Raw genomic sequence first — 16,267 nt, forward strand, 5'->3', positions numbered from 1 at the left:
ATTTGATAGGCTAATATCTAGATTTTCTTTTTTAAAAAATGTCCGGTTTAACTGATAATTTTAGTGGTTTCCACAAGACTGAAGTAGGTTTCTTTTCGCAACCTGTATGTATTAATGCAAAGTGGAAGCTATCAATATGAGTGGAAAAATTAACATATGCTTGTGATCATGGCTATCGCTCAAGCCGAATTATTAACTAAATAAACCTTAGAGAGCTACGGGGACAAGAGTGAGTACAACATTGAAACACGTTCAGAAAGGTTTAGAGGTGGGGGTGTATGTCAGACAATATATATGTGCATAGTTATTATCAGTAGATTTATTAAATTAATAAATCTCTTATTTATTACAGATGTCACGCACACACACACACACACACACACACACATATATATATATATATATATATATATATATATATATATATATATATATATATGGGGGTAATGCATTTATTGTCTCATTTTGAAATTTGAACCATCAGATTATGTCCTTTGGCCTAATTTTATCCCCCCCAATATAGATTATCTAATTCGCACACTGATTATACCCTTCTATATTATTTTTAATATAAACCTTTTATTCTATAAGTAACCCTCATCTCCGGGTTGGAAGCAAATAAAAACTTTAATGTGGGTAGGTATCTTCGAAATTTCGGAGGACAGACACTTTAAAAAGTGTAATGGTCTAACAAACCATCCACTGCTCAGTCCATTCTTGGTCGAGTTTTAACCAGAATGTAATAAATGTAAAATATCATGATAACGAGTGTTGTTGTAGATTTAAGTAATAATTTTCATACCGTAACCAATATTTTGAAAATATTTACGTGTGTTCATATTTGAATTTAATTTGTGTCCCATATATTTGTTTTATAGTAGTAATAATAATTAAAATAATACCACTACTAATAAAAATAAATGGAAATGAATATATATTTGTTGTGTTAGTTTTCAAGAATGTTGGAAGTTGTTTTCAATGAAAGTAAATATTGAAAATGAATGCTTTTTGATAATAGTAAGAAAATTAATTCATGTTATATTTAAGAGTACAAGGCACTACATTAGTAAATATTTTAGGTTACAATAATTATCAAATATACTTATAAATGTAATAATTTTGTGTTTAATGGTAAACAATGCCAGTAATTGGTTGTTCAAATTATTAAATGTGCTATTTTGAAAAAAATAACAACTTTGTTTATGTTTTGGTGTGTTTAAAATTGTGGCAATTAAATGTTTTAAAATAACAAATAATAATATAATGAAAGACATTGATAAACTTTATTAAAATTATGGCCCAACTGTAATCCGAAATTCGTTTCGTATAGCCCACGTGTTCGTTACCGTATTTCCGAAAGGACTTTAAAAATTTTTCGTTATATCATCTCAAGAAGACTTAGCTGATGTTAACCCTTTAAAGACCAGTGAATGAAATTTGGTGACACTAGTGAAGTGATCAGTGTTGCAGGGTTCTGTTTGTTTTCCTCTCCGCTCAAAAGCAAACGTCCTGTCGAGCGCCTTTGTAACCATACGGTTCAGCTTATTAAATTTTTATCAAGAAAATTTTAACTTTTTAAATAAACCTCGCATAAAAGTGCTCTCAAGAAATTTTTCTCTCAGCCAACAAACGAATGTGCATATATGTATGTGCCTCTCGTCTGCGACGGAGATCGTAGAATTCCTCTCTCCTTCCCAAATAAGGAGCTAAAATTCAGCACAGAAAACAATCATCGTCTCTAAAAATTCCTATCTATGGGTTGTCATAGCTATTTTTAACTTCTAACATCACAAAATTGCATAGAAAACCGAGCTGTTGCTTAGCAACGCAAGGAGACGGAGAAAAAAGGTGCTTTAGTTTGACGAATACACTCAGTGAAGTTACCACGAAAAACTGGTGCGAACAACTGAAATGAACAAGCAACTTAAAACAATGTTTAATTTTTGTTAAGTGCGAAATGTAGTAATTTTGAACGTCGTATTATTGAATCAACTCTATAATAATGAAGATCATAAATAATTTTAAAAAGTTCGTTTAGAAGTGTAAATCTAAAAGTTATTTCAGCGACATGGAGTAGACAAGCAGTAAAAATTACCTGTTCATCAGAAAGAAGATGGAAAGAAACCAACCCGCAACCTTCTAGACAGCCCCCCTGGAACCGCGAAAAACAGTTTCTCTTCAAGTGTCACAGTGAGTAAAAGGTGCTACTGAAATAGTAAAAATCAACAATGTGACGAAATATAACGAATAATTCGTAGCAACCGCGTTCTTTATATTAAATGGGCCTAAATTAAAATATCATTATCATAATTAGTTATCCAATTGAAGTGCCTGAATATAATATAATATATGTTTGTGAAGTTTTAGTGATGTTAATTAAACGAAAAATGAAAATCTGAGTATCCTTTCAAAATAATAATAATGGTTTAAATTTTATATGTGTTAATTTTAAGAAGTAATCTAATTCACTTTTCTTTACAGCACGAGTGATTAGCGCCTATGCAACTTAGTAATTCGTACATTAATAAATTGCATCAGCGCTAAATATACAATTAGAATCTACTTTTATGCTGGTTCTCTAAAACGTTCTGGTTCGAACTCTTAAGTTGTGTGTCCAGTGGCTATATGGTAGGCTTTGATGGATGATCCAAATTGTTGATAAATACTAAAGGAGATATATAAGTTGCGAAGGATCGAGTCCCGGACTATTGTAGATGTCCGAGCCCATCTAGGGATCTATAAAATCCGAACTACGTAATGTTGTTAAAGGCTTTACTCCGACAACGCACACATAAGGATCAAACCCAGTACTATCACAATCAAGGCGTACCGAAGAAGACACGAACCCCTGCAGGTCATAAAATGGCTTTCCCGGACAGAAACACGATTCAATCGTGTTATATATTTCAGTTAAGAATATTCGCTACATTAGTTATGAGTGTGTTACAGACCCTCATATGAGTCTCGTATGTTAATTTCTACTTTTGCCCAACCAGGAATGCACTGATTCGAACCATATCATATTATATACTCTTCTCTTTTTTATGTTGTATTTTATTAAATAACTTTAAAAAATGAAGATCAATAACTTTAAAAGTAAGCTAGATGTACCTGCAAGAAACTATGGAACAAACTAATAACTGTTGCCTGATCCTTACTTTCTATTTTATTCAATAACTCTTTAAATGAAGAACATCAATTACTTTAAAAGTAAGCCAGATAGTATCTGCAAGATGTTATTGAACAAACTAATAACTGTTACCAGATGTCCTTATGTCATATTTTATTAGATAACTCTAAAAATGAAGAACATCAATAACTTTAAAAGTAAGCCAGAGGGTATCTGCAAGATGTTATCGAACAAACTAGTAACTGTTATCAGATCCTTTCTTATTGACTAGGAATCTAGAGGTGCAGTTTATAATTGTAATAATTGTCGGACATTGTACAAAATGCCTTGAAAAAAAACTAGTACTTCATTTACTTGCGTTTTGGTGACACTATTTTGTTCATTTCTTAATTTTTTTAGTTATGTATTTATTTCTTTTTAAGGTATTTATTGACTTTTTTAAAAAAAAGTGGGTATGAAAAGCAAAAACCCTTAACAGCATAAAATTTTTGTTTGCAAGTTACATATATATATATATATATATATATATATATATATATATATATATATATATATATATATATATATATATATATATATATATATATATATATTCCTTTTCTTGAAAACAGTTAAACTTATAAATGTGAAACGATATTCGTGTTGGAGGTCTACTTACCGCCAAATATTGCCCAGTCCGATGCAACAGCTAAGAAGAGACATAAAATAATCCAATTTTCCCGTCCAATTCCCACGTTTTGTTTGAAGTGTCTCCTCTTCTGGCTCATCTGGTGGTGCCAGAATCTAATTTTATAAAACAAGAATCAAGTGAAAATTAATGCGGCATAATATACGTATATTATATAGCTAAAAACTTAATTAGAAGAGTCCTGAAAAGTTATAGAAAGCTACAAACGGTTTCGACGAACAGTTGATGACTTCGTCAGTGTGATTGACAAACTATAGCTTCCTAATTTGTCAAATTGCGTAATTCCCTTCAACTCTAAGAATAGATGAATCCTTGATATAAGTTTGGCTCCTTGCTTCCATAAATTGGAGAAGAAAGAACATGTACAGTGCAAGTTCTGTTCCAATGAGCGCTGTCCTTAAACGACACCCACTTTCTTTAAATAATGCCTGCTTGTATTGTTCCCTCGATAATAAAATAAAAAAAATAATATAACATCCTAAAAACAAAAGCACATGAATACTAGTTATACACATTCCTTGTTAAATTGCTGAAATGACAGATACTTACAAAATTATTCATTCTTTTTTATAGTCTCCGGTTTTTTATATCCAGTTACTATTGAACTTATAAAAAATATTACTATAATTTTAATTTTTCAGAAATGCCGATTATATCATATACAGTATTTAATAAGTTACACTATACATAGTACTGTTATTAAGAAATTATCAAGTTTTTTGTCCAGTTTGTATATTTTTGTTCGACAACTTTTTCCTCTTCCATCTTCATCAGAGGGCGCGTGTGTTAGGAAACTTGAAATTTAATAAAGATGTAAGGTTCTTACTTCGAAAGTGAAATATGTTCTCATTTTTACAGAAGTTTTATTTCTTACTATACAGGAACTCACAATGATGTGTGCTACAGCTTTAAAAAAAAAAAAGTGTAAAATTGAATAACAAACATTTAGACAATTTATTTCAATTTCTAAAAGCAAATCACATTAAATTAAGTATAATCTTCAATTCAACCGATACAAAACATTTACTTCAAATGTACATCCTCTAACAAACTTGTATAAACGTGTATTTTTACTTTGTCATTCTAAACTAACCAATAAATGCAAGGCTAGTTTCCTTTCTACTCTCATCAAAGTCCTTTCTATGTTGCAACAGCCACATCGTTGAATAAACGCTTAAGTCATTGTCCGGTTTCGAACAAAACCACAAGAAACACGTATCTTTGGGGCAGTCGTTGGCAATCACAGTTGGAATTACCATGAAGTTTAATTAAGAAGCAGTATTAATTGAGTTCGTCTAGGAAATGAGTTGAGTTTAACGTCCCGTTCAGCAGCGAGGCTATATGAGGAGTGGACCTACTGATTAACGTGGAATCCGAACCACGTTGAAGAGAGCAACATATTGGAGAAGACTTTATGTCACTCAGTTTTAAGGTTCATCGCCGCAGATACCTTCACTAAAGAGTGATTATACATTTTTCTAACTTCGAGAGCAATTCATTCATCGCCTATAATTCCTTCGCCAATGGCAGTTTTGACGGAATTTAATCCATATAGTCAATCATCTTAGAATTTTTCAATTTCCGGCCAGGAAGAGACTATAGTCATCACCCTGGAAGTCAACAACTTCAACCAGGTTTCCAATACAGATAAGATCACTGCTCATTCCTTTCATTAATCAAATCATTTTCTTCTTTCCCTCTTTTACCTTTTACCCAACTAGTCTTCATTTTATTAATTTGAATTCTTTGAATTTTATTTATATTAAAAGCTCAATCCCCATTCTAATAAGTTTCATGAGAAATAATACCTTTGATTTTCTTCTATGTTTGATATTTGAAATTACTATAATTAACTAGATTTGACTGTGTATTCTGAATCTGAGCTACTAGTACTTATATTCACATTTGTTTATAATGGAGATACGATTTCACCGGGACTTATTGTTCTACCAATATCCCTTGCATGTAGTGTAATTATTGCAGTGTTGGGTAAGTTACTTGTAAAAATGTAACGCGTTACAAGTTACTTTACTTTCTCTTAAAATATAACGCGTTAGTAACGCGTTACTTGCCCCCAAAAAGTAATTGTTACTTTACTTCGAAAGTAACGCGTTACTTTTAGGTCCGAAACTTTAAAAATGTGAAAAAAATATGACTTCAATTTTCCGTACTACTATTACTACCGCTATTATTATTATTATTATTATTATTATTATTATTATTATTATTATTATTATTATTATTATTATTATTATTATTATTATTATTATTATTATTATTTATAATAACACTGTATATAAAAAGCAAGGTAGGGGTTTGTATTTGAATACTAAAAAGATAGTTGATTGCCAACCTCGGTAGTCGTGAAGTCTAGGAGTCAAGGACATTGTTCACGAGCTTCTGAATTTGGGTTGAGGGTCAACAGCTCACCCAACCGACTCGGCTCATTGAGCCGAACCGAGCAAATGGTTCATCCCTACCAAGCCGAGCCAGTTCGAGCCAACTTCTCAGTTGAGCCGAGCCGAGCTGAGCTTGTTATAAAAAAAATCTCTTGTGGTCTTGTTATCGAGACGAGACGAGATGCAAGTAGTGTCCCATCTCGTGAGCAACACTAAAAGTATTCCATATTACTGTTTAGCTTACATTTCTTGTGGCTTTCGTTTTCCAGTGTAATCAGGCCATGATTTCAAGACGACTTAAAACGAACGAGCCATTTATCAAACTCGACTGGACTCGAAACTCGACGCAAAAAAACTGAATCGGCTCGGAATTCGACTCGAGGATATTACCCTTGACTTGACTCGAAACTCGACCTGAATTCGAGTCGAGTCGAATTTTAGCTTGACTCGTGCTCATCCCTATGCGTTAGAAAAAATGGTTGTTTATAATTATTCTTCTAAACTAATTATATAATAATAACAATGTTGTTATGTAAAATTAAAAATAAAGAACATAGAGAAACATTACACTACTCTATAATCAACGGGACTCTAGGATAAGCAAACTGATCTGAAAGAACTCCAATATTACATATCATTAGCAAACATATTGTCTAGTAATAAAGTAGGTCTGCTCATCAAAACAGTTTTTCATATTAACTCCTTACTGTAAATCGTTAATTATGGCACCCTAGTTGTTGATAAATATTTTCCGCCGGGCACTTCAGACACTTTACTTTTAAATTCTGTCCACCGTCATTCTCAGCTCTTTAGAAAAAAGTACTCTTTCAAATGTTCGAACAGTAAAATATTTTCGTTACCCATCTTTATAAAAACAACACCAATTAAAGTAAAATAGACTACCGGTATCATTGCACTTCTAGTTCACTCACTGAATGCATTGATTTGGAGCTGTCAAAATCTACGACAAAATCTTCCAGGTGCTTGCAATCAGTACACGTGATTTCCCAAAGGCTGTCCTCATCTTCAAAAAACAGCAAGTGGCACTACAAATTTATATGTTTCTCTGTGTGTCTGTGACTGTCGGTCACTGACATACGTAGTTCATGCTCGATTGTTTCATTCTGAGAAATTCACTTACAGGAAAGAAACATTTGTTTCCGAAAAAAAAAAATATACATATATTATAGTTACTCATCCGAAATGTAACGCGAAAAAAGTAACGCAAAATAGGTACGTTACTTAAAAATTTGTAACGCGTTACCGTTACAGTTACTTTGCAAAAAATGTAACGCGTTACTAGGAAACGTTACTTAAAAAGTAACGCGTTACAAGTAACGCGTTACTTGCGTTACGTTACTTCCCAACACTGAATTATTGTGCATATTTTCAACCTGGGCTCTATTCTTCAAGTCCTCGACACATTACGATATCAATCTCTTTGTCACTCTTTTTTTCTTTTCTTTTTTGCTTTGCTTAAAGAAAAAATGGAATAACAAGATGCGTCGAAGTGGCAACGATAAGATTGCTAAAAACAAAGTAAAAGTTTCTCTTTTTCTTATTCTGTAACACTTTAAATTTCCTAAAATCATACATTTTCGGTGTTCTGATGACGGCGACAGAGAAAAAGCCTCTGAGATTTATAGCAACAAAAATTGTAACTAGGACACAGTTAAGGTGAGTAAGTAGTTCATATGACATAAATTATTTAGTTAGTAATAATTTTAGTTTAATATTTGTGTTTATCAAATTCTTGCAACAGCACATTTTGATTTCGTGGGCAAAGAAAAAAGAAGAGAACGGCAGATATGATAACGGGATTACAAATTACAAATTGACACTCTGGTTATAGTGTTTATTAAGAAATAGTTTTGTTTCTACATTACTGACCTAAAAGTAGCCAAATCTATAATTTTTATTCGCGGCTTAGGAAATGTTACAAAAAGTTTAAGTCCAAAGTACTAACACACTCTTCCGTCGTTTGCTTAATGCATTTAGAAACACACGTCTCAATCGACTATATGCTTCTGGTATCCAATCCATACCGCCCTCCTCTTCCTGTCTAAAGCAATCTGTGTGACGTAATATACTCTTTCCATTCAGACGGAAAAACAGGAACCATGTTTACAAGCTTTCTAGCTTTAAAACCGTCTCTTTCATTCGTTTGTTGTGAAATGCCTTTGTAGAGCCTGAATAAAAAATGCCACAAAATGTTCCCATAGCTTCATAAATGCGTTTATTTGCATTCTTTCCCTTCTTCAAAGACTACATATCACATCAAGCTACGAAGATCCTCCTTGTAAAATCGATGAAAGTTGTCAACCGCTGCAGTAAGTTTTGTGCTCCCCCAAAGTCTGTAATGCACGCGCAGAGCTCTAAAAACTACTAACAGAAATGAGTGTTATTCAGTGATTTTCATTTTGTTTCCCGGTAATTGCAAGCAAATGTTCCAGCGGCATCATTTGGGCAGGACAGGAGGGTGTGATTTCCCCCTCCCTTGAGTGTGATAAACACATATTGTTTGATTAAATGTATAGTAAAACACTGATATAAAAAGTGAATCTCTCATATCGGCGGGGAATCCTCCCTACGACCAAAATCTTTTAGCAACAAACCTATAGAGTTACCATCGCACATTGCCAAAGCGCTTACATTTGGTTTCAAGAGTCAAAGGTTTGATCCCAAGCCATGTGCGTCCATAGTAAACGGCATTGAGAGAGAAAGAGAGATTCAAATATGGAGACTGAGGGGGATAATTTACATATGCAAGTTTAGAATTGGAGAAAAAGATGATCGGACAACATCCATATTATGACGACATTTGTGATTTTGTGAAACAGAAGAAGGGAAGTTTCCGAACTGAGGATCAAATCAGGCAGTTGTCGAATTAAGATGGAGAACTCTTTTTAGAGCATCAGATGATTATAAAGGGGGAGAAAGACCTTAAGATCTGCAGAATTAAGAAATCTTCAGCTTCCGAGACTGGTTTCGAACCACGAATCTCTTAGCTAGCGAACAATGACTTTGTTCATTCAGCCACGGAGAACTCCATGCAGTCACTCATATACTTCTCCTTTAGCTACGTTCAAAAACTAATAAAATGGAATATTCCAAAAGTTGACTCGGTGGGAGCAGTAAAACAACTCAATAGTGCCGTTCGCTTGGAAACGTTGCCTCTGTCTGGAAATTAGCGTGTTCACAATTTCCTGCCGTTCAGTCCCTGAATGCCAAAGAGTTGCCGCTAGTTTTATAGTACCGCTACGAATATCGCGCGGAGACTGGTTGTGAGCTACAAGAAGCAGTGACTACGATTTTTGGTTCTGCATTCTCACATTCAGTAAACGAAGTTTGGGTGAAGCGTTAGATCTCTGAGCTGAGACTTCCGGGAAGTTTTACTACGGATGCAAACCGAATGGGGAATGGGGTTGTAACGTTCTGCCTGATATGACGTTTTACACCAGTAGCAAAAATCTCTTCGATTACAATGAGTTCTCGGATTCATTTATCTTTGTGAAAAGCTAGGCCTAGCAGATTGATCATTCTTACAATTAACGCAATAGGGCTTGGTCGCTACACGGTCATCCGCATCGTGACTTTCCTAGCCACAATTAGCATTCGCATTGCATAACATACAGATGTGCTCAAGATGTTGACATTTAAAGCACCGAATAGGACTTGGGAATGTAGTATGAACTTTAAATCTATAATATCCAACTTCTCGCGAATTCCGAAAGAGCAGGGAAAAGTAAGAATCAGTGACTTTTTAACTACCAATTACACCTGACTTCGTGCTTTTAATACGAGATAGGTCTGCGATATGCTGATCAGCTAATTCAAATTTTATCTCTCCTCAGAGGCGTTTAGTAGATCTCAACATGAAATCACTCCCCGACTGGTATTCAGTAGACGATGAGATTACACCAGTACGGGAACTGATCCAATGTTGTCTAATTTTAGTAATTTCGCATTTGTTTTTCATCTATCATTTCTACCAACAAAGTGCTATTTCGTAATTTTGGCGTGTCTTTAACTTGTTCGATTGTATATATAATGAGTGACTTTGTTTATAATAAAATTACTCAAGTCGTTAATATTAGTCAAACGGTTAGATTGAGCACTCTCATTATCATAATTTTTTCTTTAATTACTAGGCCTAGATGTAGAATTAGAGCAGTCGCAATACCCGTCTTTCTCACATTACCTTCATTAGATTGAGTGTTGGACTCGCTCATGTCAGAGTAAGGTTTTTTTTTTTTTTGTAGTTGGGTGAGCCAGGGATTTTTTTACACATAAAATGAGTATATTTTTAAAATTAATAAATGGAAACAGCGAGTGATCGCCACACATCACGCTGGAGCATTCCTGAGGAGAACTACCGCTACATTCCTAACTTGTAAGAAGTATGTGAGGGCATGATGACTCAGTGATAGAGCGTTTATGTCTGGTGTGTGAAGTCCCTGGTTCGATCCCCGACCAAGTAAGTTGGTGGTGGACACCATCGTGTCCTTTTCTTCCTACATTTTCATTCCATCAATCTTCCCTCATCATTCACTTGCCTCAATCATTTGTCTCCCCTAGCCTAAAGGCAGTCTCGGACTGGGGGGTATAGGGCCCCGGCAGGATCATCCTCACTTAGAGGCATGGGCGGAGCTATTGGGGCATAGGGCGGCATTGTCCCCCAACTTTTCGACAAAAAAATAAGATTGCTACTTATAAGATCCTTCAATTCTGATTTGTATTAACCGTGCCCTCCCCAGCAACCAATTCCTAACTCCGCCTATGCTTAGAGGGCTCATTTTCCCTTCCCATAGCATGTAGTAGCCTCACGATGCGATGGGGACGTGGCTTTTCTTCAGATTTGGGGCCCCTGTTCTGTTTCTTTATGGTGTTGCAATAACTTGTCAAATGACTAACAGAGAGCCCCAGCAGGACTTTATAAGTCAGTCTCATTTCGGCATTCATGGGACCTCTTTATACATTTAGGCAATATGATGCTGTTCTACGTATTGTTGAAATACATTCTTACTAGGCCACAAGCAAAGAGCCCCAAACAGAATCTTATAATACTGTTAGTTTCATGGAACCCCAAGACTACATTCAATGCTGGGGGCCACCAAACTAAGAACGGAACAAACTACAACGAGTAACTGCTCAACTTATCTCACTTTCCATGTTATGCAATATTCATTGTGCATATATTCAGAGAGGGTCCCGGCAGGGATTCCTGCCCTCCTGCCCTAACCAGTCCCGGCCTGCCTAAAGGACATAATTGTGGGAAGTTAAACTGAACAATTTCCTAGGAATCCTATAGGCAAGCCCTCACTGAAAGATCAACGTGGGACCAAATTGATCAAGAAGAATGAGACGTGAACCAAACTACTGTGCTCTCGACAAAAGTATATGGATTCTGAACAAAATTAAAACAACCACAAGGACAAAAAAACAGGAAAATATCAGAATATACAAAATACAACCGTCATGAATGAAAAACAAAGACCAAAGAAAATGGTGCCAATTTTCTTAACATTTTTTAAAACCTTTATACACATATAAATTCTTTATAAAAAGAAACAGAACACTGGACTCAATTACAAGTCAAGACGAAATGGTGCGCATCCACAATACAGGAAGATGACTACTGAATATCCACTTCGAAGATCACCAGCAAAAAGCCGCGACTTCTGCAGCGTAATTCCCAACTGAGGGGGTAGGCAAAGAACATGAAGACGAAAGGGTGATAAATGAAGCCGCTCTCTCAGTCCTACTCCCTTCCCGACAATGACGGTCCCCTGCGTGAAGGGAGCCTTGCGACAAAATATGATAGTACTTGTAGAAACTTACTCATGATAAACGTCATTTTCCTTTGCCAATAGCTGTCACTTTGGTGGAAAATTTCATGACTGAGCTATTCCAGATATATATATTTTTTAAAGATGTTAAATATGTTTAAAAATATGTGCTGTTCAATGGAGATTTTTAGGGTGTCAAAAAATTAGAGAAGCCTTTGCGTTCTGTGAGAATTCCTACGGAAACTGAAAACTTTCAGAGTTTTAATTTTAAAATATACATTTTAACTTCAAGTCAATAGAATAGAGCATTTATTCTGAAGTTGGTCATCCACCTGGTTTTCGGCCAAAAGCGTAATAAAAGCTACGAAAATTTAAAAATCAACTATATTTACTTTATCAAAGCTCAATACTCAATTCAGATAGTAATGCCGAGCGAGTGATAGCGAGTGAAGGTGGGTTAGTAGCCAGGCCTGTTGTATCTTACCGTTACATTAAAAAGTATAACTTTCTTCACGTTTCTTTGCAGTTATTTGCTTACCAAACTTTCTGCAATTTATTGCTAGATTTCTTAGGCAATTTCAAAAGATACTTTCACATACTTTCAAAAGATTTTCCTGCTTATCACCGCATTGTGTCAAAATCTATATTACTGTTAATCCACATCCAGGGAGACGTGTCCGTACATAGAGGAAGGTGTCTGTATACCGGCAACCATATTCATAATACAAACGCTTATTTATTTCACACAATCCAACCTTCGGTTATCTTGCGTCAAGTAGTTCCCTCCACTTGCCAAATAGTTCCATGTTTATAACCGCTTATAAAGAAAAATAAACACAACTTACTCTCTCCTTACATATGATCAACCACACAAACGAGCAAACTATCAATTTCTTATCGGGAAAATTTTGAAACTTTTGCTAGAAACGGACGATCAACTTCGGAACTTCGGAAATAGTCTATTTTAAACTGTATATTTTGTCTTCAAAACAATAGAATAGTCCATCATTATTTATCGAAAATGTAACTAATGTCTGTTCGTCATTTTGTTTCCATTTTTGAAGAAAATAATATTTTTTATACAATGACATGACTTCAGATTTATTTGTAATGATGAATTGCTCTTTTTACTTATGTATTAATATAAGGCTAGAAGGGCATTATTCCCATTTCAAATGATTTAGATGATGAATGAAATATACTTAATATTGCAGATCGATGGCTCAGTGATAGAGCGTTCATGTTTGATGTGAGGAATTCCTAGTTCGATACCGCGTCACGGGAATTTATGATCGACAACCTCGTGTTCATTGGTATTCTCGTTTCCTCAGATATGCTTATTCTGCAAATTGTTTTAGGATTGAGTATAGCCCGCTCCCCCTAATGATTTTTAACGAATCATAGTGATTCCAACGATTCATACTAGTTCATAATGAATCGGAATCGCATGTTATAAAGATTTAAGATATAAATCTTGCGGTAAGGAAGCTTTAGTATAAGTAGTAGTAGTAGCGGTAGTAGTAGTAGTAGTAGTAGCAGTAGTAATAGTAGTTAGTGGCAATAGTAGTAGTAGTAGTCATGGTAGTAGCAATAGTAGTAGTGGTAGTAGTAGTAGTAGGAACGGGTTAGAAGCCCGCAGAACTTGGTTGGGTTCTGTTCTCGATACTATAAGTAGTAGTAGTAGTAGTAGCAATAGTAGTAGTAGTAGTAGTAATAGTAGAAGTAGTAGTAGCAGCAGGAGCAGTAGTAGTAGTAGTAGTAGTAGTAGTAGTAGTAGTAGTAGTAGTGACTCTTCCAGTTCCGGTGACAAAGAACTGGGGGGAGCGGACTATACACAAGCCTTGCTTTATTAATAAAAATACAATTCCATTAATCATCTGTCTCATTTAGCCTGAAGGGCATATTCGTAGGACGTAAAACAAGAAATTTTTATCTTTATACATTGCAGATGAAGAATGCTTTTCGAAAGTACTTACGATTTCAGCATCTGCTGGTGTCTCTTCTTGGTTCTTACTTTTCTTTTTTTCTGGTACTAGTTTCGGTACACTTTTTGTTTTATTCACATTTGGCACATTTTTAGTTTCATCTACACTCGAAACAGTTTTCGTTTTATCCGCATCTGGCACATCTTTAGTTTTATCCATACCCGAAGCCTTTTTTGTTTTATCCGCATTCGGCACATTTGTAGTTGTATCCATTTTCGAAACATTTCTTGTTTTATCCACATTCGGCACAGTTTTTGCTTTATCCGCATTCGGGACATCTTTAGTTTTATCCACAATCGAAACAGTTTTTGTTTTATCCGCATTCGACACATTTGTGCTTTTAACCATAATCGAAACTTGTTTTCCTTTATCCGCATTCGACACATCTTTAGTTTTATCCATACTCGAAACATTTTCCGTTTTACCCGCATTCGGTACATCATTAGTTTTATCCATACTCGAAACAATTAGTTTTCTCCATATGTGCTAGAATTAACACTTTAAGTTAAATTATACTACGCAAGTGCACAGAATATACAATTAACTTTGTCCTCTAATTTCTTTATTTTAAGTGTATCAATGTTAAGTTTTACTAACAATCTCCGCCCAATACTTTGAGATTATTCTTATTTTACCGTTAATTTTTTTTAATTATAATTTTAAATGTGTGTTAAGCGGGTTAAACATGAACATATTTTACTTCGTATGATGCCTCTAATTTTTCTTGTACAAAAGTATGAAGTTGTTGATAAAAGTTGAGTAACATTTCTAACACGATCATATACTTAATATTATGTTTCTTAATCACTCGTAAATATTTCTTGTTTTGGTTGATGTTTAGGTAGATTTTTCTATAGAGGTTTCATATGTATATACTGTATAAGTATCTCTGCAGTGCTACCAAAGTGAAACAATAACATTTGATGCTTAGATAAGACTGATATTTCTACATTAATAATAATAATAATAATAATAATAATAATAATAATAATAATAATAATAATAATAATAATAATAATAATAATATACCTAGACACGTTATGTGAATGTACAGTAAATTCATAGTTATACACTTATTTCTTGCTGAAATGTCAGAATTAACTAAATAATAAGTCAATATTCACCAAAAGTGAATGATAAAGAAAGTGGCGGATCTAGCCTGGGGGGGCCTAGACCCCCAGTTTTAGAGTGCCAAAGATCATTTAAACTATTACTTACGTATATATTTTTGAAAGTTTATGATAAACTCATGATTTACTTATCATGGTCTGGGGTTTGGCTGCCCCCCACTTTATACTTTCTAAATTCGCCTCTGGATAAATAGTATACTCCTATTCAGGCCTATATTCCTATTCAGGCTGGCTCTACCATATGTGTATTTGCACGGACCGGCAGGTTTCAAGGAGCAGCAAAATCTGTCATAACTAAATTATTTAAAACGAAATATTTCTTGTTGAAAATAGACTTCATGATGATGGTGGTTGAATTTACTAAGCTTACCTTCTATTTGAATACTACATTCATAAATCATGTTTAGGTCGCATTATTTTAAGGCCACATGGACAATGATAAAGCAAAATGATCAAACAAATCCCAGCAGGAATTGCTTGATTTTTCCTTAATACAAAAACTCAATTCTCGAACAGTACCAAACACCTGTTCCATTTAGTTATTTATCACAGTTTTGAAATGAAAACTAGTCTTGTCTTTGTCACAAACAAGTTTCTTATCATTCAAGGTGGAAACAAGTTTTTTTTTTTTAATTAACAGATGTAGAAGGAAAAACAAGAAATAAAGGTTAAAAAAAAAATAGTGGATTGAAATTGAAAACTGATATATTGAGATTGAAGCTCGATATTTAATTATACATCTATATCTATCTATCTATCTATCTATCTATCTATATATATATATATATATATATATAATTACCATCTTTCCTCTGCAGGTGCGTTTGCTTTATCTTTCGCTAACATAATAAATTATTATTTAAAGAAAAGCAGACACAACAAGATTGTATTTGTAGTGTTTAGGTTTTCTGAATGCAAGTGTCTTTCCCTCCTGTTCATGATGGAGCAGCATACTTACAATCCTGGCTTTTAAAGATTTGTTCTTTTCGGAGAAAAGAAGGCAGAAAATGATGCCATTGTACGGTGCGGCAAATTGCCTAAGGCTGGCCCAGTTGCTATTAGTTGAGTATTGATGACTAATAACATTGGTATTTTCTTTGAATATCACGCGAATGATCATAATAACGTGACAATCCGGGATTTACA

At 34.3% G+C, this 16,267-nt stretch overlaps 1 protein-coding gene across 1 annotated transcript in view; it reads right to left on the reverse strand.

Moving 5' to 3' along the window:
• Positions 1-14,495, reverse strand: part of LOC145661960 (sodium-dependent proline transporter-like) — a 109,741-nt gene extending 95,246 nt beyond the window's left edge. Inside the window, exons 1-2 of the mRNA XM_081727310.1 lie at positions 13,983-14,495; positions 3,789-3,913 (exon numbers count right to left, since the gene is read on the reverse strand). Of these exons, the coding sequence (XP_081583436.1) occupies positions 3,789-3,913; positions 13,983-14,447 (590 nt within the window). The 5' untranslated portion in view covers positions 14,448-14,495. The remainder of the gene's footprint in view (positions 1-3,788; positions 3,914-13,982) is intronic.
• Positions 14,496-16,267: the final 1,772 nt, after the last annotated feature.

This window comes from Thermobia domestica, chromosome 10 (genome assembly GCF_964235325.1).
Source record: "Thermobia domestica chromosome 10, izTheDome1.hap1.1, whole genome shotgun sequence".
Lineage (NCBI taxonomy): Eukaryota > Metazoa > Arthropoda > Insecta > Zygentoma > Lepismatidae > Thermobia > Thermobia domestica.